The sequence below is a fragment of the Meleagris gallopavo genome, chromosome 1 (assembly GCF_905368555.1).
Source record: "Meleagris gallopavo chromosome 1, MGAL_WU_HG_1.1, whole genome shotgun sequence".
Taxonomy (NCBI): domain Eukaryota; kingdom Metazoa; phylum Chordata; class Aves; order Galliformes; family Phasianidae; genus Meleagris; species Meleagris gallopavo.
The window spans coordinates 133,307,729-133,332,989 of record NC_139404.1 but is presented as its reverse complement, the minus strand read 5'-3'; the positions used below and the strand labels follow the sequence as shown (position 1 = coordinate 133,332,989).

Sequence of the window (25,261 nt, the reverse complement as noted above, 5' to 3'; positions counted from 1 at the left end):
TTCTCTAAAAACCTGGAAGTAAAAATAGTGGGAGGGAATTTTCATAGGCCTTAGTTGAAGGAATAGAATTACAGAATCTTCAGAATTAGAAGACACCTTTAAAAATCATCTAGTCCAACTCATCTGCAATGAATGGGTATCCACAGCTAGATCAGGTTGCTTGGAGCCTGGTTCAGCCTGGCCTTTAAAGTCTCCAGGGACGGGGCATCCACCACCTCTCTGGGGAACCTGTTCCAGTGCCTCACCATCCTCACTGTAAAAGACTTTTTCCTTGTATCCAACCTCAATCTCCCCTCTTTATGTTTGAAACCATTTCTTCTTGTCCTGTTGCAATAGGTCCTGCTAAAGGGTCTGTTCCCTTTTTTTCTATAGCTCCCTGTTAGATACTGAAAGCCTCTACGAGGTGTTCCTGGAGTCTTCTCTTTCCCAGGCTGAACAGCCCCAGCTCTCTCAGCCTGTCCTCACAGGAGAGGTGTTACATCTTTTGAATCATTTTTATGACCGTCTCCTGGACACACTCCAACAGGTCCACATCTGTCCTGTACTCCCCGTCTGGATGCAGTACTCCAAGTGAGGTTTCACCATCACAGAGTAGACAGAGGATCTCTTCCCTTGACCTTCTGACCTCACTTCTTTTGATTTAGATTCATATCCTCTACAGGAAATGTTGGTCCTGATCACCGCAAAAAGACAAACCCCTTAGAACGTGCAACAAGGCTGCCAGTTGTGGAATTCCAAGTCAGGACAAGCTTATGGCAATAGATTTTCTGTGTGTTCATTTTTCCTTTGATAGGTAGTGATACCTGGCAAACGACTGTTCTCCCTCAGTTATTGCTCTTCTTTCCTTGCTCTTAGCATTCTGCTGTCTCTTATGGGATAGTGGGAGCCCTAAGATCATTGCTTTCTTTTAGAGAGGGCTACTCCTAAATCCTCTTTGTCTGTTGTATTGGCAAGGAACTGAGTTGCATATCCAAATCTCATGCAGGAAAGCACTGACAAATGCAAAGGAATACCAAGTAGACCAACTAAACGTTTCCTTTATTAACTTGGTACTTATAATACCTGTGGCACTGATAGTTTTAAATTTTGAATGTGAAAAACGTGTGGGAAAACAAGAGTTAGAAAGCTGCATTTTAGAAAAGAAAGCCAATGTCAGTATCTTTTTGTTGTCTTTTTTAGTTTGTTAGCTTTGTTTCTTTCCTGATTTTTAAAATCAGAAAAAATATTCTCATCTGTTTGTTTGTTTGTTTGTTTTTCCCAGGAGGGAGGGGGCAGGATAAATATTTAGGCTTTGATTAACACAAAGTGGAAGAACTTTGGACATCTACATCCTTCTACACACAGTGCTTTGTCATCATGACACTCCATCCATGTGTTTGATTGCTGTTTGACAGCTTCACCATGTCCTTATATTTGGTTAGTTGTCACTGTAATTGAAGAGTGGAAATCAATAGCTGAATCACTTTTCCAAAATATGAATTTTATCATGCAGTCGTACAGTGTATCTTGATGCCACACTGGCCTTTTACCTTTGTTCCTTCAGAGTGTTTGTTACCTGTATGTGTTCTTGAAAGGGCAGAGGAAGTAATTGCTTCCATATTTGTGTGGATGTGTCACACAACTTGCAGTACTACTACTTGTAATGCTGACTGCTTGAACACTGTGTTAGTGGTTTGTTTTTCTTCAATGTTGTTTAAGTGCACAAAGGGGAAGAACAAATTGCTTCCTTGATTCCTTTTCTCTCTATCATGGAAGAAGAGCAGAAGATTTTAAATGATTTACTTCTGCTTGTTGAGCTACTGATGTGTGAGGCTGAGAACAGAATAATAGGATGATTTTAGCAGCTATTTCAGATGAGAGGCCTTTCGCCTCTGTGATGAAGTAATTTGTAGTGCTTAGGACATACAGTGTGTTTTCCATTTAATCCAGTCAGAAGCTGGATTTAATATTTCTGGTATTACACGAAAATAATATGAACTTCTGCCATCTTTTTTTTTCTCCTCAGAAATGGAGATCGCAGGGAATTCTTTTTTCTGGGTGTATCTTAGATCTTGCTATGACAAAAGGGCACAATCCAATTTGTAGGACAAAAAAAAAAAGAGGAAAGGAAGAGTTTTTACTGACTTGAGTAGTTAGCTGAACTTTCAGGTTGAAAGTGATGAAGCATATGTCTCTCAAAATTATACATACCCTAAATACTGGGTAAAAAAATTGAACATGGAAATGGAGTTGTTTCCCCTGGGGTAAGCAAGGATCTGAAAGCTACTGTTCTTTTGTTTTCATGCTTGTAGACTTTGTCTGGTGTTTCTGTAAAAAGAAAAAGAAATTTATACCAACTGTCCTAACGCAGATAACTGGAGGAGCAGGGTTTGTGGGTTCTCATCTTACTGACAAACTAATGATGGATGGCCATGAGGTTACAGTTGTGGACAACTTCTTTACGGGCAGGAAAAGAAATGTGGAGCACTGGATTGGTCATGAGAACTTCGAACTGATAAATCACGATGTCGTTGAGCCCCTGTACATTGAAGGTGAGTAGCCACTGCCTTGGTATCTGTACTTGACTGTGCTTTATGTTGATAAGCATGTTTGTAAAGAAATGAAGTTTATGTGCCGACTTCTGGATTGGTCTATTACCTGTATACTTTGTTTATTGTTCTAAATTCTATGAGCAGTGCGGGCTGAGAGCTGAATAACTCTTGTCTTTGAAATCGGTTCTTTTCAATCAGAATTTTCATCCTTTTTGATTGGGTGGGAGAAGAAATGTTTCATGTTTCCTTCACGTGACTGATCTAGTGAGAAGGCAGGTTGGTGAAAGATCAGTCTGTCCCATCTGTTGTTTCATATCCCTTTGTGCATGCACGTGCTCACATGCGCAGAATCTGAATCTTGATTTGGCATGGACTGAGAAGCTTAATTTAAGGTTGTTGGTACTGTGGATTGTGTACCTCCTGCAGAGGAATGTAACCTCTTTCATAGAGAGAGTCATCGTGCTTTTCTGAGTTACCTTACGTTTTTTTCTATGGAAAACAATGTGCCTGGTTTAGGTATGAGCATTCTTCTGCCCATGGATTAGGAAAATGTCAGCACTAAATTCCAACAACAACAAAGCAAGAAACATTTCACTTCAAAGATGTAGGAGTAACTGATCCTCTGAACTATCATAAAGCCTCAAACTGTTATGCCAGTTTGTAAACAGCTATTTAAAAAATACTTATGCATATATAGGCTTTGGGAATGTATCAGTGTATAATGGATCAGTGAAAAAGTTACTCTAATTATGCTGGAGTTTTTGTAGCAATCTTTTTTTCATATTTGAAACAAAAAGTGAATCTGAAGCTGTATTTTTTTCAGTTATTACTCAAGCTGAATTCTCGTGGGCCAAATTTCACAGGAAAAATCTATAGTAATTGCATCTCCTGTGCTATTGCTTGTGATGAATTCCTGACAGTGCTGCTGAAATAGTTTTGCAAATGTGTTCCTTCTCTGTTCTGATAATGCATTGGTTCAGTTACTGTCCGTTACTTTACTTGAAATTTGTGTTTTTGCTGACAGGATAATAGGACTAAGATCTTATTAGTTGGCTCCAGGTAGTAGTAGCTTATACCATAGCTACATTGGTTTGTCAGCTTTCTTAATCTTTACTCCATTACTTTTGTTCTAACTGACACTTAAGAACTTTTCAGAGAATTATCATCAGTTTCCCAATTACTAAGCACAAAAATAAAGGGAATTCTGTGATCCTTTTGCTACCTGTCCCATGTTCTGTGTAATTAAGATACCAATTCTCTACTGTCTGATAACAAGTTGTAACGTCTTGCAGCATGTAGCTTATTGAATTTCTTCTCTTACTCCAGCAACATAAATGTAAGCTGATGTGGGTAAATATTAAAACAAAATTGACTAAGTATTAAGAACAAAATAAAATACATAGTATGGTAACATGGTAAAGTTTTGTTAAAGTTTAAAAACAATGAAGAGTTTGTGTCCAGGAAGGAAAAGTGGGGAGAAAAAAAAAAAAAGATGAGAGGAGGATGGGTAGGGAGTTATTGCAATAGATTAAAAAGTTGTTTTTTTCCTTCTGACATGGATCCATAGCTCTTAATTTAGTCCCATTTAGTCCTTTTCATTTGAAAATGGAAATGGAAATGGAAAATGGGAAAAGTCTTGAGAAAAGGAGGTTAGTATTTAAAGAATTCCTGTTTATGTGCTGTCCTCTTTGAACAAGGTCATGTAGGGATGTTTAACACTTAAATGTGTAATACGTACTTTATTTTGGATGGAGACTTAATTTTTGATCTAGGAAGAACGATGTTTGTGCTTTTGATATGAAAAGTGAGTGTACTCTCAGGATGTGTAGCTTTCACTAAATTTCTTGATGAATTTTTTTTAACTTCATAGTGAGACATAAATACAATCTACCTCGTGTGAGTCATTAACTTGATCTGAATTGTCCAGAGACAGTGATAAATGGTCAAAATGCAAGTTTCATTTCTTAGCCCTGTGGCTGTTCACTGCAGTGGTGAGTGATTTTATGCAGTAGAATTTCTGTTGCTATAGCATTTAGGGAAGATATCAGCAGAAATTGCACAGGGACACTTAGCTTTCATTTGTGCTTTTTCAAGAAGAAAAGCAGAGGTACTGAATTTCTTAATGGAACGAAAGTACTTGAAGGGTAAGAAACAGAAAATCTGAAAATAAAATTTCTATGAACTTTTTTTATTGTATTTGAGTTGTATGTTCTTAAATTACCTGGGATTTTTTTTATGTCAAGGTTTAAACCACTAATAGATGTGGATTTTTCTAGTCCAACAAAATAATTTTCTTTTCTAAAGCGTGAGATATAGAGAAAAGAATCTCTTTATTATTATTATTCGACTTCCTACCTCTGATTCTTTACATTCTTTAACGTTACAACCTCCTCAAGTTGTTTACTTGAGAGCGCTTTGGCTCATATTCCTATAAACTTTAGTGTGAAGATTCATAGATACAGTTTGGAGAACAGAAGAGAATGAATGCTTGAGCTGATGTTACTGTGACCTATCCCACTTCTTGGCAGTAGAGTTGTGTTTAAAACTACTAAGTGAAGTTTTGGATTAAATGTAGAAAGGGCAGAAATAATGTACTCAGTTTACATAGTAACTTGAAAATGAGTGCCATAGAATCATAGAATGGCCTGGGTCGAAAAGGGCCACAATAATCATCTAGTTTCAACCTTCCTGCTATGTGCAGGGTCACCAGCCACCAGACCAGGCTGCCCAGAGCCACATCCAGCCTGGCCTTGAATGCCTCCAGGGATGGGGCATCCACAACTTCCTTGGGCAACCTGTTCCAGTGTGTCACCACCCTCTGTGAGAAAAACTTCCTCCTAATATCTAACCTAAACCTCCCCTGTCTCAGTTTAAAACCATTCCCCTTGCCCTATGACTATCCACCCTTGTAAACAGCCAAGCCTCCTCCTGTTTATACACTCCTTTCAAGTTTCCACTAGTGTTGACTGCATAGGGAAAAAGTGTTTTTTAAACTTGTAAAATGTATTTTTTACTTTTTTTTCCGTCATCCATTGCAGTCTGTGCAATGCAGTTTATGCTGTGAAATGTCATTCTACCTGCATAAATGGAGCAGGGCAGCCAGTTTAGAAGTGGAGTTATAAGATTATAGTCATACCACAAATGGGGCATTTTAAACCTGTTAGTATCTGTCTTTATGACTGAGATGTGGTTATCAGCTCCTATTGTGCACAAACATCTAGTTTGCTGACACTCTTAAAGATGCATGCAAGAGCACTGCTTAGCTTATTTAACACAAAGTGAATGTGAAAAGAGTCCGGCTTTGTCTCCCCAAAACATGTTATATGAATATTATAATAAATGAAAAATAAAAATTAACACAAATGCAAGCGTATAGAAACTTAAGGTTAGTTTCAATTCAACTAAACACTTTCAATGGAATAAGTGCAGTTTCTCTGAGGTTTCTAGTTTGTTGAGCTTCTATTTACTTGACACATTTGTAGTTGAATAATTTGTGTGTTCCTTTGCTTGGGAAGAATCTTGCCTTCAAGAGTTCTAAACTCGCCTTCAGTTGTCACAAAGTAATCCGAACTTGTACATGATAAACAAACCTCCAGTTTAAGCCTTTCCTCTTTACTTAAACCTTTCCTAGTTACTTAAATCTTTGCACATTCTTTCGCAGACTCATTTTCAATTAATTGCACTGTGGCTTAATTGCAAAGCCAGCTTAGAGCATACAGCGCTTGTAGTCAAGCTAGGTAGAAGAGGTTTCCTCTCCCTCTGTACTTTTTCTGTTTATTTGAGCACTTCTTGTAAAAGAAAAGAAAAGAAAAAAAAAGAAAAAGTTGTACAATTCTGAGGAATCTTTGTGGTTTTGTATTTTATTTGCGTTTTGTTTCTGGCTAGCAATCATATGGCCATTTGGATAATCTTATGCCTGACTGTATCTTGATTGCAGAGAAAGGAAAGGTAGATTTTAGCACTGCTCATCTGAATAGCCTTGAGCCTTTATGGGAACTGTTCCTTTAAGAGAGGCTGTGCACTGAAAATTCAGCGTGTATTTTTAAAAAAATTGCAAAAAGATTATGGATGAAGGTAGAGAGGCAGGAATGTGTTCACTTCTCCTCTGACAGCATAGGTCTAGACAGTAATTTATTCATCAGTGCTTTTGAAGTGATGTTTTCGTTTTGCAAACGTTTCACTAAAGCCTGTTGAAAAGTAGACATAGAAAGGGTTGTGAAGGACTGAATGGAAAGAAACAGAATAAAGCTAGGATGACAGTTGGAGTCTGGTGGCAGCTGGTGACTTTACTTGTCAGATTGTTTCCTTTCTCTGAGCCACCTTGTTGGCAGCAATATTGATGCTGCCAAGAGCAATAGTAAATAGCTTCTCTAACTGCTTCTTTCATAAGCTTTCAATCTACACCTTTTCTTTGGTGTTGTGATCATACTCTGCTGCAGAGAGAGTAATACTTAGGCATGAGTTGAGACATTTGTATATTTTGTTTGTATTAGGGATGGACAGCATCCTCAGTGTAGCATTAACAATGGGGGCAGGGCTTTGAATAAAGATTCAGGCCCCAACATTCACGGCGTCAGACCATCTTGGATACCATTCCTGTTGCTATTGTAGGTTGCATGCTGTGAAAAGCTCTCTTGATACTGCACTGGAGTAGTTAGTGAATGGAAATAACATTTTCTGTTGAGAAGAGAGTAAATAGCAGAGAAGACTGCTACAGGGAATTGTATTTCTCTCCACTTTTTAATGTGAGAATTAGTACTCACCATTGTGACTGTACTTGCCAAAATTGTATTCCTTCGGCTCTCTGGCCTGCTTTGATGTTTTGTAGGCAGCTGGTCATTGCTGTTCTAGTTACTAACGACTGCACGCTGTAATTCATGTTACGTAGAAGTCAGAAAGACACTTCTGTACTTACAGTTGTTATATTACGAAGGGCTTGCTATTTGGGGTTTGTTGAGCATTGGATCCAGCTTTTATTGTACTGTTTGTATTATAATTAACTTTTCTACCCACCATCTTCACATCCTCTGGTAGTATCTCCAACCTTGGATTCTTATTTCATATGATGATATTTGCAACTCCGATATGCCAAAGCTGGTCTCATGGTTAGGATTTGCCTTAGATTATAACTAACTGTCATTAGTTATGTTATGTTTATATCAACCAGCATCTTGGGATTCTTTCAGCTTCCATGTTTGAGTGATTCTGTTGCTCTACACAACTTTTTTTTATACTTTAAATTTTCTGGAGTGAGCTGTTCTTTTTGAAATTCATTGTTGAATATATACTGACTTTTTTGGTGGCCTGTTACGAAGCCAGATTTGAGCTGATGTCTGGTGTGCTTGCTTCTTTGTATCAGATTCCATTTATGATATCTGTATCTGTCTTCTGAAGTATGTCAATAGAGAAGATTGCCATGCTTGTTTTTGAAATAATCTGTTTTATTAATATGTGGATAAGTATCTGGAAATAGATGAATAAACATGACTACTGGATAAGGAGACAGCAAAATAGAATTCATTTAGCTTAAGGTAGAAATAAACAGCGGCTGAGAAAGGTGGAGAGAGAAATTCTCAATTAGTTATATAGAGCTTTGAACTTAAAATCTGCTGAAATAAGAGTCCTGATTTTCGATGTAGTCTTTACTCACAACACATGATATAACAGTCTAGCTTAGTTACACTAGGCTCTATTTTTGCTGTTGGGTGGAATGTGAATTTCTTGACAGTAGTTTGAATCTTTGTGTTTCTACAAGCTTCAATGACAGAAATGCAGCAATGTAAATTAGTTAAGATTGGGACTAGCATTAATTACCTGTACAATCTCTTGCCAGTATGCAAGCTGTCTTACTATGAATTAGACTAGACATCAGTATACCTTCAATGATGTTAAATAATATTCAATGTGATGGTAAAAATAGATTCCGTAACTTGAGAGTGTGGAATATCTATTGGGAATGGCATTATTTTAAGTGAAAAATCTCCACCTGAAAAAAGATATGTGTTAACATTGTTGATGTATTTTTTTTTGATGTAATTGATGTAATTTTGTGTTACTGAAAAGCATGTCTTGCTGTGGCTTACAACAGGTTTGCAAACACGTGTTGTATAGCATATGAGCTCCAGTGATAGGAAATGCAGAAAGAATACTTGTTTTTCAACTCTTATGCTTTCTCTTTCCATATGTCACATGGAAAAATATTAATGCTTCCTTTCCTCCCTTCTCTGGCTTTCTGTAGTGGACCAGATCTATCATTTAGCATCTCCTGCTTCGCCTCCAAATTACATGTATAATCCTATAAAAACATTAAAGACCAACACTATTGGGACATTAAACATGCTGGGTAAGTAGAAATCTTTTTCTTAACAATATTACATTGCAATATGATCTGGAAAGAGTTCATGAGGGGGAGGATGGAGCACATGAGTCAAGAGCACTAAAGAAGTTGCTTCTTCAAGAACAGTGGGTGTTTTTTTTTCTGTCTTAGAAAAGTTGTTGTACTTTTCTCTTAACTATACGTGCAGGTGAGCTCTGACAATATGGAAGCTCAGCTAGCAAAACAACAGAATTTCCATGCCTGTAGCTCAGCTATGTAGTAATACCTATGCAGTGATTACAGAAATCACAGAACAGCTAAGAGCCTGAACTATGTGAAACTGCACTACTTCTGTAAACTCCAAACATCAAGATCCATCTCATGTGTGCTTTGGCTGGCAAAAGTGCTGAAAGGACATTTACTGTCTAGCTTCATACTAGATAATTACAAGGCAAAATTTTCAGTTTTTTCTACTGGTTTTGGTGCTGGGAATAAGCTTGTAAAAAAGAAGGCCTTAAGCCATTACTACTTTTTCCTCTCATCTTTAATCCGTTTGGCATATGCTGCAACTTGTACTAGCTGTCAGAGATCCTGATGAGAATGAGAGTAAAAAAAAACCTGCTGGATTCTATTCCATCTCTCATTTGGTATGCAAGTGAGTTCAATTAAGAGAATTGCATGATTTAGATGCAGTGTGATATCAGACATTTGTACAGCATAGATAAGTGATTTCTTTGAGTGGCCATGCTAACTTACAACCCATAAGGTCATTGAAATGTTGAGAAGAGTCATCTCGAATTGGGTGCAATCATTCAGACTGTTTAACAGGGCAGTAACTACAAATAGTAGGAAGAAAATGTTTTTGTCCTATAACATGTTGTTCTGTACAAGTTTGTTTATGTAAACTAGCTTTCTGTTTCATTAGCCATGTTGCAGTGTGTTGTTTCAAGATTCTCATTTAGTATTTGGAATGATTTATGCTTTCTTGATCTTTACTTAGGTGTGATATATTACATTATTTGGTCTTAGTTCAGTTTAACTTTTAGTCCCAGGACTGAACACATCGCACATGTAGATGTTGTTCTGCTGTTTCTCAAGTCTCCTACCTTGAGATTAAGAGCTACAGACACAACTTTCAGCTAGATTTATCTACTAAGAGAAATTGAATTTGCGTTCAACATAGCACAAACCAGGATCACATTAAAGCAGTTAGTGTCACTGAAAGGTTCTTGTGCTTCCTCATGTATGTTCTTTCACTGTTTCCCAAAATTTAGGGTTAGCCAAACGTGTCGGAGCACGACTGCTGCTGGCCTCTACATCAGAGGTGTATGGAGGTAAGAATAAGTGTTAAGAGCTCTTGAGATGTAAATACTGAAGGGTATTTACATGCCTTTAGATGAACAGTAGATATTTGTCACTGTCTTAGCTTGATTTCTTCTTCAGATGTACTTATCAATTAAAGATGAATTAGTAATTGCTTTAAGTCTCTAATCACAATGGCAGAAGAAGGGTCAGACTGCTGTTTGTAAGTTCCCTGTCTTTTTTTATGACTTTTTTTTCAAAGGCAGTGTTGTGTAGGGAGTTTACAAGTGCTTCATAGAGCTGCATCTGTCAGAGAGGAGACAATCTGTGCTGATCAGCCAGGCTGCAGAACCTTTTGGTACTTTTGTACAACTCCTGCCAGCTTTTCCAATCAATGTAAAGAAATCTGCATTTTTTTTTTTCATTGCTCTGTGACTCTTGTATGGCATTAATTCATCCATAATCATGTCTTTGAACAGCATTAAGAACTGGAAGGAGTTGATTAGACTTATCAAAGTTTTTTCATTAGCCTGTAACATTTGCAAGTTCCATGGTAATATATGCAAACTTCAAACCCATTTATAAAGGAAAAGGCAGCACAGATCAATAGCAACATGAGGATATGTAACAAATGACTAATTGTATTTAACCCTCTTTTCTCAATCTCTTATTGGAAAGCCACTGAAGGCTGTTGTTTACTTGTACTCTGTTATCTTAGTAGAAACCTGTATCTTCTGTAACTGTTGTTTTCATAGTTGTAGTGAATATACTTTTAATGAATTATGTTGAAGCTTGTGTTGAAGCTATGTGGTTTTTAAATGCATAACTCAGAGAGATGTTGATAAACTGTCTTAATATCAGTGATCTGCCAGAATATTAATTATATAATTACCTTTTTGACAGAAGATTATATAAAGTGTTTCCTTTCCCTCATAGATCCTGAAGTTCACCCTCAAAATGAGGATTACTGGGGCCATGTGAATCCAATAGGTCCAAGAGCCTGCTATGATGAAGGAAAGCGAGTTGCAGAGACCATGTGCTATGCATACATGAAGCAGGTATCACATTTGTATCAAATTCAATGGATTTTCTGTAACGAGGAAGACTGAATTAATGGAAACTCAGTTACTTAGGGGTTGGAGAGCATAGGAGAATGTCATGAGTAGAATTCCTAGTATGGCTGTAAAATCTGTGCTTTCTTTAATGCAGAAGTTTTATTGCTCTCATCTTTTGTTATTTCAGATGAGCAGTGTTCAAGAAAATGTGTTTTAGTCTTTGATAGACTTATTATGTCTCCCAGTATAATAGTTTTTAGACTGATTAAACTAAGGTGACCTTATGAATCAGGAGCCAGATAACAGATTGCTTTAAGTTGGTCTTGTACTAAAATAATTTCCTGAAGACAGCAACTACTGATAAATGTGGAACATCTAGTGAGCATAATTGAAGTCAGAATATGTGGGTATAAATGGGGAAGTTCTTTAATAGATACTAATATAAAAGCAACGCATTCTAAATTGCTTTAGAAATATCTTAAAAATAGGTAGGTACAAATATAACCCTTAATGAAAGATATGAATCCTTAGTTATGTAATATACTTTCTTCAGCCAAGTACAGTAACGTGAAGATTAAAATGCAATTTAAACACATTTTTGCAATGACACAGGCCAATTTCCCTAGGTTTTATAATACCAAAGAGAAACTCTTAACTAAGTAACCCAGCAGTGACTCTTTACATGCATGCGAGTCTTGTCTAATTAAATTGCTATTCTACTATTCTCCAGAAGACTATTAAATTATAAAATGTGGCACATTAAGGAAAGTCATCTCACTGCTCTTGGTATTTGCAGCCTTAATTTACAAAGGTAAAAATCAATCAAACATAATATATTCTGTAGAATTTTAAAACTTGAAATAATAAAATCCTAAGTGCTTTTAAAAAACACGAAGACAAAACTGAGCTTAAAAGTGAGGAATTTAGGGGTAGTGTTTTAGTACAGAGGATGTAGAAATTTTCACTTAACTCTTCTGCCAAACAAAAGGTAATTCTTAAGATTCGTATCTGCTTTATTCTTTTTTAAATAATTGAACGTTTTAAAATCATTAACCATTTTAAAATAGTGAAGTTTGGTATGATTGTACTGTTCATGTCTTCTATATTTTACTGTAGCAAATTACCCTCTTGGGTTTGGAAATGTGGTTCACAGTTGAATATTACAGTTGTTTGTTTTTTTTTTTTTGTGAGAAATTCTTGTGCTTTAGGGTATTGAATTTTCTGTGAGTTTATGGTATACATCACAGCATTCTTTTTAGAAGGACAAGCTAGGTCATCTTGAAAATCATGGGCTTGCCTCTTAAAGCCACAGAATAACTTAATCCCTTAAGATTTATGCAGGATTTACAATGACTTGCAAAGGTTTGTATGGTGGAATTGCTGTTTGCACATGCATTAACTGAAAACACATGGTGTGAATAAGCTCTCTGTCCTATGGGCAGCTCTGTCAGATGCATCTTGTTCTTGGATTAAGAAAGTCTGCCCAAATTTGCTCCCACCTTCCTGTATATTCCAAAACACTGAGTTGGTTTTTTTCACAGTGCAGATGTTATACTTATTAGTGGAAATATTATCCTTTGTGAGGAAAAGGATTTGACTTCTGCTATGAAAATGAGTACTGTGTTGTTTTGGAAGGAGGGTGTCAATTAGGAGTGTAGTAGCCCAAAGAAATTGGGTTACAGGATTTCACAGTAAAGTATTTCTAGAATTTTCTAAAAAAAAAAAAAAAAAAAAGACAAGGAAATTTATTTATCATGTCTTAAAAAGTTTTCCTTCATTGTATACATTCTCAGATACCTTAAATATCTAATCATCCTTCTAAAGACAGAGAATAAAAACTAACTTCCACATTTTTACTTCCAGATAGGCTGCTTGAATCAGAACAGTTCTTGAATTAATTCAAAGAGCAGTCTTTATGGAGTTCCTCAGTAGTCTGTCCTGAGTAGAACATTTCTCTTCACTGCTTTGACCCTCTGAATTAAACAATTCTTGACTTAATCTCCTGTTCACAACTGCCAACTTCAGACATGCTCTGTGCAGCTTCCTTACCTTCAAGCACAGCAGTAGCATTCAGTAAGATACGAACATTTTCTAGAAAGCAAAGGGTTGAAATGTTTGCTGGAGAAATGCAGGGCTCAACGAATGCAAAGTGTGTACACTGGGTCATGTCATCTCATGGGTCATGTCGTCTCATGTGAGAGGATGTTTACTCTGAGCTTCCAGGATCAGATGCCCCTCCTTAAATTTGTATGGGAGCATAGATCAGCCACTTAGATCAGGCTACACGTGGATGTGGAAATACCTACTTTGCAACTTTTCTCAGGCTGTGGGAGGCTTTAGTTCCTTTACCTTGTTAATCTGGAATTTAAGTTGCATCATTTGACTGAGACTTCAGTTTCCTTCCCTTCAACTTTTTTTTAGTTCTCTCTGACTCTCCCCCCAGGAAGCTTTATTTCAGCACTTAATTGCCCATAGAAGATGTGGTGCACAGTTTTGAAAATCTCTTAAAGCAACAGCTTTTCTTCTCTCCTTGATTCATACCTTTTTTGCTGTTCTGCATATCTTCTGTAATCCTACCAGTGTTTTTTTTGGATAAACTTTATGCTGGTGAATGACTTAAAGCGTATGTGATGATTGCATGGCTGGCGGTTTTCCTTCTCCACAGAACTTAGTTTGCTAGTTAGTGTCGTACCAGCATTTTCCAGAATGAGCAGAGTTCCCTAAACAACCAGTAAGATCGTCCTGAAAATGTGGGGGTTTGAAGTGGAAAGAGGTTAGAGGGGGTGAGGAGGAGTTTAAACGCGTTTTATTGCAGTTTGAATTCTGGGCTTTGTTCAGGAGTTGCCATTCAATATGCTGGTAGCTTCAAAAATCTGTGGTTAGAATTACTGGTCTTCCTAGAAGACCAGAATTCATGTACGCTCAGCTCTGTGACGTAATTTAAATACTAGTCACAATCTGATGCTACCTGCATGATGGGAATCTGGTATGCTTAATCGTGTTGTAAACTTGGACCTTAGTGCATTAAGGACGTTTTGTGAGTTAGATTTAATCTCTTCTTATACTGTTGGTCTATTAGGAAGTTCTCCAGACCTGAAGCAGTGCTTCTGCTCAGCCTGTAATGGCACAGGGAAATTTTTAGTTTTCTTCCACTGTTTTCACCCCTTCATAATGTCTGTATAACTTTACAAGCTTCAGTGGTAGCAGATAGGCCTAACTGTATGTGAGACAATGATTTTCAAATTGCTTTTGCATACCATAGGGCTTCCAATCAAGAATTCCGTCGGGTGTCTTTCTTAGCGTGTAGAAGTGAACCGAGCAATGATAACCAAATATTAAATATAACTTTAGATGGACAAGGGTTATGCTGTGCATTACAGAATATTCTGGAGTCAGGAGTGCAAAAAATCAAGGTGCCAAAAAATTTTAACAGGTAGTGGAAGAAAACAAAGGCAAAAGAGGAATGAAGTTTGTTTTACTAATGAGAGGATAACATAAACAAACTGATGTTGAAATCAGTTAATTATAGAAGTGCATTACAATTGCAGCCCTAGGGTGATTTCCTGTTGCATATTGAGTTACGCTTTTATTTCTAATCTTTAATTCACAAAATGAGTTGGTTTCAGTAATCATGAAAAGCCTTGGTGTAAAATGTAGGGGTAATGAAAACTTGATTGAATTGCAACTGAAAGGGCAATCAATACTGAATAACTGTAGTTATTGAATAAATAGGTAGGAAACACATAGCTGTGTTGGAATAAAGGAGTTTCCTTCTAAATGTCTTCCGTGTGCTTATCTTGTATTCTCTAATTATTGTTAGTTGCTTCCTTGATACATTTTTTTAATCATTCAACGTTCTTTTTAGTGTTGTCATATGAAGTTCTCAAGCAGTTTGCCTAAGAGGTGATGCAGAATTGGTGCTGTTTCTGGATGGATGGAGTTGGATTATCTGTGGTATTAGCAGAAGAAGAGAAGAAGAGGAGGAATTGCATCTCATCAGGGCAATAGTTAAAAGAACAGTTCTTTAATGCCACAGATAATGGTTACTTTTGGGACGCATACTAGGCCAAAGCTAAGTGGTAGTGATAAAAAGTATCTCAGAACTCTAAACTTTTTTAGGAACCACGTAGAGGAGTTTCACATGCAGGAATAGAAAGAGGCGAGGATTGGAGTAGGAGTCTATAAGATGCTACAGACAAAATCAGCACCTCGGGCACTGCTTGCATTGTAGGAAAGAAGAGATAAGATGCTACAGCCATTCCCTCTGCACTGCTGACTGAATCCTTTAATGTGCAGGTGTCATTACCACAGTTAGTGTTCTGTTACATGAAAATCAGGTAGAAGGGGTTGGGGGGAAGCAAATACATTCACAGTTCCTCTCCTCTGCAAAGTTTGAGAGCTTTCACACTCGGTTGTGTTAATATTCCCCATAAACATGGCAATTCCATTGAAAATACCAAGTACTATTTGTTGGTCTCTTCTATCTTTCTAATTATGTATTCCTATTTTGAATGAGGAAACAGTGCTGTTTCCAGCAGTTTAACTTCATGAGGAAAGCGAGGCAAAAACGGGAGGAGGAGAACTCTGTAATGTCTGAGGCATTAACATAAAAATGCAGTCTATCTTTTCATTGGATCATTAGTAGTTAGAGCCCCTCTGTAAGTAGAGAGTTCTGCTGTTAGAATGCATTCCTGAATCGCGTTGTTGATTTATCTGAATTGTTAGACCTTCATTGTGCAAACATAGCATGTATACAGTTTAAGGTTTTCTTCTGTCAGTGCAGCGCTGTTTTTTCCAAATTATGTGAAGATAAAGCAGGAAAAAACTGTCTGGTCATCTTGCCCCTATTCAAAATGGCCTTTTTGTTGCTGAATTATCTTTAGTGTTTCTACCTGCTCTTTGCTGGTAACAATTATGAAATAACTTTGTACTTTAGACAAGGTCAAACCTGGGACTAAAGGAATACGGGTTTCCTAAGACAAGTCTGAAGGCTTTCTGTAATCTCTGTGCTCAAAGTTTTGTTGTTGTGTTTTTCAGTTTTTCCCTGCTGTGCTATAAGAAATCCCATTTTCTGATTTTCCCTCAGGTAATTGGAGAACTTAGTTCCTTTGTTCCTGATACCATTTGTACTGTTGTGTGTAAATTGAATTCTGAAGTCAAGAAGACTTTGTGCTTTTTTTATTCCAAGATTGACTCCCTTTTTTTGGTTTAACTAGTGTTTGAGTGTATCTGTAGCAGCATTCATCTGTTGATGCAAAGTGTTATTTCTGATGTTTTTCTTTTCAATTTAGTATGCCTCTTATTTTTGTCTGTAAGATGTGTCTTCCTCATTCAGCCATCATTGCTCTGAAACCTTTGAGAAGGGACTGCCTTTTACCTCTAACTGTTCTTTTCATACTACTCATGAGTATAGCTCTGCAGAACTCTATCACACAGAAGACTAAAATTGTTTGAAATACATAATGTTGGTTGTTTGGGAGTATTTCTGGCCCTTAATGGAAGCTGTGTTAAAGTTCTCATTCACTGGATTTTATTACACTGTTTATGTTAACTGCCTCCTCATGTTTCAAAGCTATGCTGTTCAGTAAAGTACTGAAGTTAAAATCCCTGTCTGAAGGGGGTACCCTAGTAATTCAGGCATAGATGCACTTTAGTGGATACACGTCTTCCTAATGGCAGTAACTCCCATCCAAGTGCTGGAAGAACAGACTTGTGCCTGTTTCATTGGCCATATACAACACTTATAAACGAGCTGAGACAAATGCTAGAAATAAAACATTTTAGCAGAGAGATCAAAGTAATGGTATGAAGAGACCTTGAACTGATATGATAGCTTCTCTAATCTGGGAAGTGTTGAACTATAAGCAAGGTAATATTCAACCATAAGATGAGAGTGCTGGAGATATGCCTGGATTGTGTTCAAGAACCTGCATTCTACCGAAAGTAATCAAGACAATTGTGATTGCCCTTCTTAGTGTATCTAGAGGCATTTGTGAAACTCAGACATCAACATCACTGTGTGTTTGCAAAACAGTTCAAAAAAACTTGATAGATATATAGATAGATATATATACAGTGTGTATATATATGTGTGTGTGTATGTGTATATATACATACATATATGAAATACCTCAAACTGAGCCTCAGGGTTAGAATACTGTAGCTTAAAAACATGTTATGGATGGATCCTGATGTTACTGTGTTATATGATTACAATTCAGGACTTGGGGAAATAAAAATCATAGTTAATTAGTGATCTCATTAATGAAGAATACAAGTCACTAGGAAGGTTACTAATACAATGAGGGATGCAAGCAGCAATCTTAGTAGTTTTAGCTGAAGCACTGGTAAAGATTTGTATCAGGTCACAATGCTATCCATGCAGCTGTCTGGGCGTTCCCTGCTAATTTTTTTTTTGTCCATGAAATTCATTGTGTGTTGGAAAACAGACAATTGCAGCTTTCTCTTTCCTGATTTTACGTGCAGGGAGTTCTAATTCATTCCCGCTGTTTAGATGCATCCACAGACTTTACAAGGAGGAAATGTTTAGCACTCTTAATTAGTAAGACGAATTCGCCTGAGATCTTTATGAAATATGGCCACAGCTTATTATGTTCATACTGGTAAATAAGAGTGAACTGAAGTGTTTTGATAGCTCACAATGTTGCATTTTTACTAGCTTGCTTCCAGTCTCTTCTTGGGCTGCCCGAGGAACTTTCTCCCTTAAGCGGTGAGGACGGAAGTCAGAAGACCACATCTGATCTCATCAGGGATTAGTCACAAGCTCTCTTTTGTTGAACAGTATAAACATAGGACAGAGAAATTTCCTTCTTTCTCCTGGGCTATAATAAAAAGGTTACACCTGCCTTACTGCCAGAAGTCCAAGGAAGTAATCCACTTTGCTAGTGGGAGTATTGTGAAGGTGGTCAGTTGTAAGTAACGCATTGATATTCAGAGTAAAGGGTGTAGGTAAGAGAGTTCCAGTAGTACTTGTGGCAGTTAACAAAGGAATCACCTCAAAGGAGATTTTCATGAAATGGTAAAAGGAAATGTAGAACAGTTATTAGAGTATTGGCACCAAGATCTATTTCTGGAAGAGTTTCTTTTGAGAAGACAGATCACAGATTTACAGGCACAAATTGGGAATTTGCTGCAGGGAAAACAGATTTTCAAAGCAGGTTGCTGCCTAGAATAGCTTTGCTAGACAACTCTATAAATAAAAGGTTAGTGATTTTTAAAATACAACATTACAGGTTTTTGCAGATGAAATAAATAAAAGGGAGGATAAATACTGCATTCACTGTGGTGATGAGTAAGTGCTTATACAGCATGTACTGTTTTTCTTTTCTAGAGCCCTTACTATTTTCCAGCCAATGCTGGAAAACAAGGCTGCTGCTGTAGCTTGTGCAGTACAAGAGAGGTTTTTTGGTCAGCATTGTTTAATGAGTTATTTTTATCTTGAGTACTAGCTTCCAAGTGTCTCATTTTCAGTACTTGTTATTAATGGCAATGTCTGGAAAGCCCACATGAAATACAATCCCTCTCTGGAGGAGTCAGTGTCCTTTTAAGCTAGAGTGCTGGGGAAAACAGAAGAACAAGAAACTCTGCCAGAGTGTATTTTCAGATGCAGAGGAAGCTTTGGGAATGGCTGTGTGATATGCTGCTGGAACTGTATGTTTGACATGCTTTTTTAACTGCAAATGAGGAGCATATTCCCAGATGATGCATTTTGCACAGGAAGGAGCTTCTGCTCTTCCCGAGGTTATTTTTCAGCTCTGTGATGGACACAAGCTTGGTGTATGAATGATCCAAGCTGTTCAAGTGGCACAAAGGTTATCTGCCTGGTTAATGTTAGCTTACAATATATCTGCAAATATAAATAACATTTGGTCATGGAGTTTAAAGCCTTACCTGCATGTAAGCAGAACTTAATATTGCTTGGCCTTCTCCCTTCCAAGGATGTTGGGCTCTACCTTTGCTACTTGGTCTTTCCCATTTGTCAACACCGTCTAATACCTGAAGTATTAAATGTGCTTTTGCCTCTCTCACTTGCACATCTCTAAAATAGTAATGCTACTGTTTTCACAAAACTGCTCTGAGGATTCATTTGTTTATGGGTCACTTGGAGATCCTTCCTCTCTGACTTATATCAATCACTCACTTGCTGCTTTAAGTTCATCCAGAGCCAAATGCATGCTTCAGCTTACGAAGGCCAAGCATCCTTCTTACGGGTTTTATCATCAACTGTGCCTTGTCCAAATGAGTCAGTGTCAATAAACAGGAAGTATTTGGAGAGATTACTTTGTCCTGCAGTCTTCCATTGTTAAAATTCTTTGTCCAGACGGTTTCCCAGTTTCACATTTGTTGCATTTTACTTTGAAACTTTGCAGAATATCCTCCTGTAAGACTCTGAGGCAGTGACAGAAATGCTTCTTGGTGAGAAAAGTTAAGGCATTGAAAGACCTGTACTATAATCCATGAATTTATGCAGCTTAATAAGTAGCAAGGAACTAAGAAACATAATGATTGTGGCTACAAAGCCTCTTTATAGCACTGGTGAAGACACTTATCTGAAACATTCAATTCTAATCACAAGAAGTGCTACCCTGGTACTACATCTAGTGATTGTGAGACTTATCTTAAAAAAAAAAAAAAAAAAAGTCTCCTTAAGCCTTGGGTGGAAAAAGTTCTTGTTGAATGGGTACTACTGAAAGTCTTGAAGCTCTTGTTAGAGGAAAATGCTTGTACTGAAATCATCAGCTGTTCTAGCACTGACTGCATTACAAATACAGAGAACTAGCATTATCTTGCTGTATGTACTGCAGTTTCCAGTAGCATTGGTGAGAGAAGTTAGAAGTGTTTCATAGTGGGAAAGTAATGCGTTTTAAATCTGCCAAATGAATTCTTAAGAAAGATTTTGGATAGGGAAGAGTTAATTTGCACTTTTGTCAAGAAATGCTTACTAAGGTAGTAATGTGTTGTTGTTTTTTTTTCTTCACCTGCAGGAAGGAGTCGAAGTAAGGGTTGCCAGAATATTCAATACCTTTGGTCCTCGAATGCATATGAATGATGGTAGAGTTGTCAGTAATTTTATCCTACAAGCTCTCCAGGGAGAACCACTAACAGTAAGTAATGATTTGTCACTGACGTGAAGAGTTGTGTTCTGTATATTCTGTGCTCATGTGTTATGATGGAGCTTGGATTTTAGAAAACACTGAGGATTTCCCCTCTGTAAAGTTAAAAAAAAAAAAAAGAAAATTTTGCAGTATATCAAGGTCATGTTTATAGAATTGTATGTGCAAAGGTGTGTTCTGTTGATTGTATTGATATTGCATCATAAGGTAGAAACAAGCTGCAATCTAGGAAAGTATTTTAGTCATCCTAAACTTGAATCTCTTGTCTGCCGCAGCTCTTCCTTGTGGTCAGGTTTAGAGTACTGTGGCTTTGTACTACTACTTGTTGAGGAACTTTCTCTGAACCATTTTTGAAGTTAGGCATCTAGCTGTCTTCTTGCAAGCTTAGGTATCAGCCTAACTTTCCGTGAGTAGCATAACATTAAAGGCCTTCAAGCTACGTCGCATTTTAGTAGATAAAGCAGGCCAGGAGTGGTTTTTGTTGCCATTGACAGCTGGTGTGACATGGCCCACATATATAACAGCTACATTTTTCTGTTTTCAAAGCAAGTTGGAACATCCAGATTGTTTGCTCAGAATGGTTCTTGGCTTTTGATGCTACTTAAACAGTTTTACAACATCAGGAGAGAAAGTGCTGGCAGGGGCCGAAATTCTGCCAAAAATGCTACTGATAGTTTAGCAACACAGAGAGTACCTGATTTATGTACTAATCCTGGTTGGTTTGTTACTGTAAAATAATGAGTACACATAAAATAAATGGTAGGAGTTATCTTGAGACAGAGAGAGAAGTACTTTGGATTCTAAAATCAGTTGTGAGCTCATGGAAAAATACACAATGTATGTGACATGTAGCAGAATTTCATATGAAAATTTGTTAATGTTGCCTAGATTAGAAGAGTGAAGTGCCAGGAAATCACTCAAAGGACTCTTGTTCTGATCAGCCAGTAAACTGCTAAATAATATATGACTGATAAAAAGCAAATAAATGACAAAAAAGTTGCCCTTCCAGGGGATAACTGTCTTGAGACCGAGACAGCACTCCTTTTACTGGAGACTATAAAATACACAATTCAGCCAAGACTTCCTGTAGTATCTTGAAGACAATCCCAGGAGGGAAAGGATGAAAATTCTGTGTCAACTTCCACTACTGTGATTCTTGTGGGGAAAACCTGAAGCTGAACAGAGTGTTCAAGAAAGGAATATTGTCTTACGACTGTTCCCTGTCCCAAGGGATTACCTACCTTCAGCACAGTGTTTATTTTTTTTAATAATGGTCTTCTCTATAGTTAAGCATTTGCTTTTTAGCTTGCTGTTTGTCAGTGGTAGTTCTCTCAAGCAAATTTATTACTATTTTTTAACATTACCATCAGTGGATGTTGTCAACTCTGTTACTCTTAGCTGCTTCTGAAGGCTTATTTCAGAGCAACCAGCCTGTGAGTGTTGTGTGCACTCCTTAAGGTTGTTTTTCCCCCAGAGATTTACTTTTTTTCTACAAAGCACTGACAGTGTTCAGGTGTATTTGTGAAGAGTGTGGTGGCAACTGTGTGATCCTGACTGAGGCTGCAGATGCCAGGGCTCAGTCTGGAGCAGGTGAGAAAGCCAATGAGCCCAGTATGCTGTGCCTGTACTGACAAGAGTATTTGCAACATTGAACAGGCTAATTGCACAACCGTGTGTGTTCAGTACAGGTTGGGGGAAAAATAATCCTGCCACATAAATTTATGCCCTACCTGTTGGGAAATAAGCATTTGCCAGTGTAATTTCTCAGGAATTCTGCTGCTTCTGTGCTGGAGGGGTGATGTTAAGCCATCAGAACAGAAGGAAACATCATCTGCTAACGGTCATGAAAAATAAGTAGTCTCCTCTTAATTTTTTATTTGGCTGGAGTTTTACATTTTGTACTGAATGCTCATGTCAGGAGACCAACCCTGGGGTTCTTTTGGTTGAAAAATGGCACTGAAATACAATGTGTTAAAGTGTTGTACATCAACAATAAACTCTGGTTTCCTCCTCAGATCCTGGCTAGAATGAAGTGAATTACTTTACAGTGATGCTCCATTTCTTGGCTGTACATTAGCACAGCTACTGTAGTTTGTTTGGAAATAAATGTTTTTTCAAGGCTGTAAATCTACCTAGATTGCCTAGACTGGGGGTGTGTATTTATTAATAAGCTTTGGGAATAGAGGATCTGTTAGCAAGGCTGCCTGCATGGAAGAAACTATAGGGATGTTTCTTTTTTTTATACTTGTTTGCAGTATTTCAGATTTCATTCTTCATGTCCCAGAAACAGCTAGTTATTGATGAAAAATGCAAGGCTTTGACAGAAATACGCTCTTCAAACATGAACATTGCCAACTGCTATACAACTAGGGTAATTAGTTGCCCAGATACTGCTTTGTTCTTTCCTTCTATTTGATGATGCCCTAGATTTGGGTGTGATTTGCAATGCTTTGTGGGATAGAAAAAATACATGCAAAAGGCAAGTCCCTGACCCAGTCAGTCCTCTCTTAATGTGATCCTTCTGACATTAGTGCTGCAGGCAGTCCATTAGACTTCGTATCAGACTGCTCATAAAACAAAGCAAGTGCACAGGAGATTATTTTATGAATGTTTTTCTTTTCAAAACATTAAAAAAAATTCGTGTTGAGTTTCATTTTCTTACCAGTAAGCCATCTCCCAAAAGCCACGGGTTGAGGCTAGTTCAGTTTGTTGCAAGGCAGTAAGCAAATGGAAGCAGACGAGATGGAGCTTCTTTCTTTGAGACTTTTGGATCCACACAAAATATGTGTGGATGTGTAATTGTATAATAATGGGTTATAGCACTGTACACTACTTCTGTTGCTTCCAGGGTGGTATACTGGGGCATGAAGTCTTGAGCCTCTACATGACATTTGGAAAACTTATCTAGCCTATAAAGTTTGTAAAGGGTCAGAAGGTCCTTCCATCTGTTATGTTTGCTGCCCTAGTGCTTGCAGTGAGCTTTTGCTGCATTTGGTCTTTTATTAAAAATAGTCCTCCGATCTTCTGGAACTAAAACTGAATGAAAACACTAACTAGAAATTCTGTGAAAACTTACTCCAGTATCAAATATGGAGTGATTATTGTGTTTTAAAATGTGCAATCCTTGGGATATTTCAGAACATCAATAAGATAAGTCCGGAGTCAGTGCTGTTCTGTGAGAGGCAAAATTAAAAGCTTTATTTTTCTTTTATAACAGCCACACTGTCTAGACTTGATTATCAAGAAAGTAATGAGGGATAACGTAAAGGATTTTGCCCAGCATCTCTGTTCCATAGGGAATAACTATCTACAAGTAAAAATGACTGGAAATGAGAAAAGAGCTAAGGGGAGAGTTGTTTGGCTAAACAGGTCGAATAAAATGAATTATCAGCAAGAGCAGTAGTTGAAATTTAAAAAATAAATAAAAATTTCACCCTTGTATTAACACAGAATTTGGCTGTCAGGACTACCTACCATTGACCTCTTCAAAATATAACTGAACACAAGTTTTCAGTCTCTTGGTTCAGGGTAGTAGTTCAAATGAAGTAAATTCATCTCACAAAGTGAAAGGTGTTTTTAGTTAATTTTTTTTTTTAGGGATTGTGAATGTTTGGTGGTCTTTTTGAAGTTTGTTGCTGTTAAAGAGCAAACACAAATTGCCCATCATAACCACATCATAGCATTCTGAGGTTTGCTTTAGGTATTTGGTGCTCTTTTCTGGCTGAGTGCCATGCTGCAGCCTCTTTCAGTGAGCTGGGAGAGGACAAAGCATCGCTTTGTCTTACACCACTAAGAACATTCCATACGTCCAGAATTCTAGATTAATTAGTCGCATAAGAGTATATTTGCTGGAGAAATTTCCAAGAACAAAAAGACCTTCAAAGAACTGATACTTTGCCAAGAGACTGCAAATACATCTTTTTTCCAATCTTGTAATGCAGAACCTGTGTCTTGGGTGCTTCTCCCTGGCACTTCTTATAGGATAGTGAGGAAAAGACAATTGAGCTAGAGAAGACTCTTACATTTCTGTAACTTTTCATCTGGTTTTAGGTCTATGGACCTGGAACTCAGACGAGAGCTTTCCAGTATGTCAGGTAAGCCTTGCTTGTGCTTTCTGATACTTGCTTACTTTATTTGCTGATTCTTTGAGCTTGGTCAGTTAGTATGAGCTTCATTTTAATCCAAGAACTATTTTCATTCTTAGACCTTTCAGAAAGGAGACGCTGAAGTTTTTAAAAATACCAAGGAACAACACATTAGTTGGTTGAGAGCTCTGAATTAAAATATTGTGGTGGTCTACTATCAGGCAGCCAGTGCCTGATAACAAAGTTCTTAATGCTGCTTTGAGTCTGAACACTTTTTAACTCTCTGCATTTTAATGCAATGCTGCCACCTTGTGTCCTGGGGCTGCTGTGGACAGAATTGTGTTCATAGGGGAAGGAACAAGTTGAAGGGGGTATTGCAGCAGATGATGTTTGTAGTATAAGCAAGACCAGAATGCACTTTCAGTAATAAAAAGTCAGTCTGGTCCTTAGAATCTTCTGTTCTCTTTTGTTAGCTAAACATCAGGGCCAGACTTCTGGGTTGTTTTAATCATAATGTGCTTGGAAAAATGCTGTTCTTTCGGAAGTTGGAAAGCAGTAACAGAGGTGATGGAAGCCACTCCTTTAAAGATGGTATTCTGTAATGAAAGAAGTCTGGATTTGTATGTCCAGGGACGTGCTGATAACTGTGTTATTTTTCTGTGGGGAGGTAACACCAAAACACTCTTTTTAACAAACTTGTCTTAAAATTTTCAGGAAGAGAGATGGTGATTGAAATAATAAACTGAAAATCAGGTGTTGGTGATGTCATCTGAGATATGTGGGAAATGGGCATTTAATAAATGTGTGTAGGAGAGGAAAGATGAAGTTTGTTGTTTTT

The 25,261-nt window shown here is 37.5% G+C and overlaps 1 protein-coding gene across 1 annotated transcript in view; it reads left to right on the top strand.

Annotated features, from left to right (window-relative positions):
• UXS1 (UDP-glucuronate decarboxylase 1) overlaps positions 1 to 25,261 on the top strand; it is a 55,406-nt gene that overhangs the window by 23,536 nt on the left and 6,609 nt on the right. The window contains exons 6-11 of the mRNA XM_010728139.4: positions 2,351 to 2,531; positions 8,770 to 8,874; positions 10,122 to 10,181; positions 11,086 to 11,207; positions 20,210 to 20,329; positions 24,389 to 24,432. Coding sequence (XP_010726441.1) covers positions 2,351 to 2,531; positions 8,770 to 8,874; positions 10,122 to 10,181; positions 11,086 to 11,207; positions 20,210 to 20,329; positions 24,389 to 24,432 — 632 coding nt within the window. The remainder of the gene's footprint in view (positions 1 to 2,350; positions 2,532 to 8,769; positions 8,875 to 10,121; positions 10,182 to 11,085; positions 11,208 to 20,209; positions 20,330 to 24,388; positions 24,433 to 25,261) is intronic.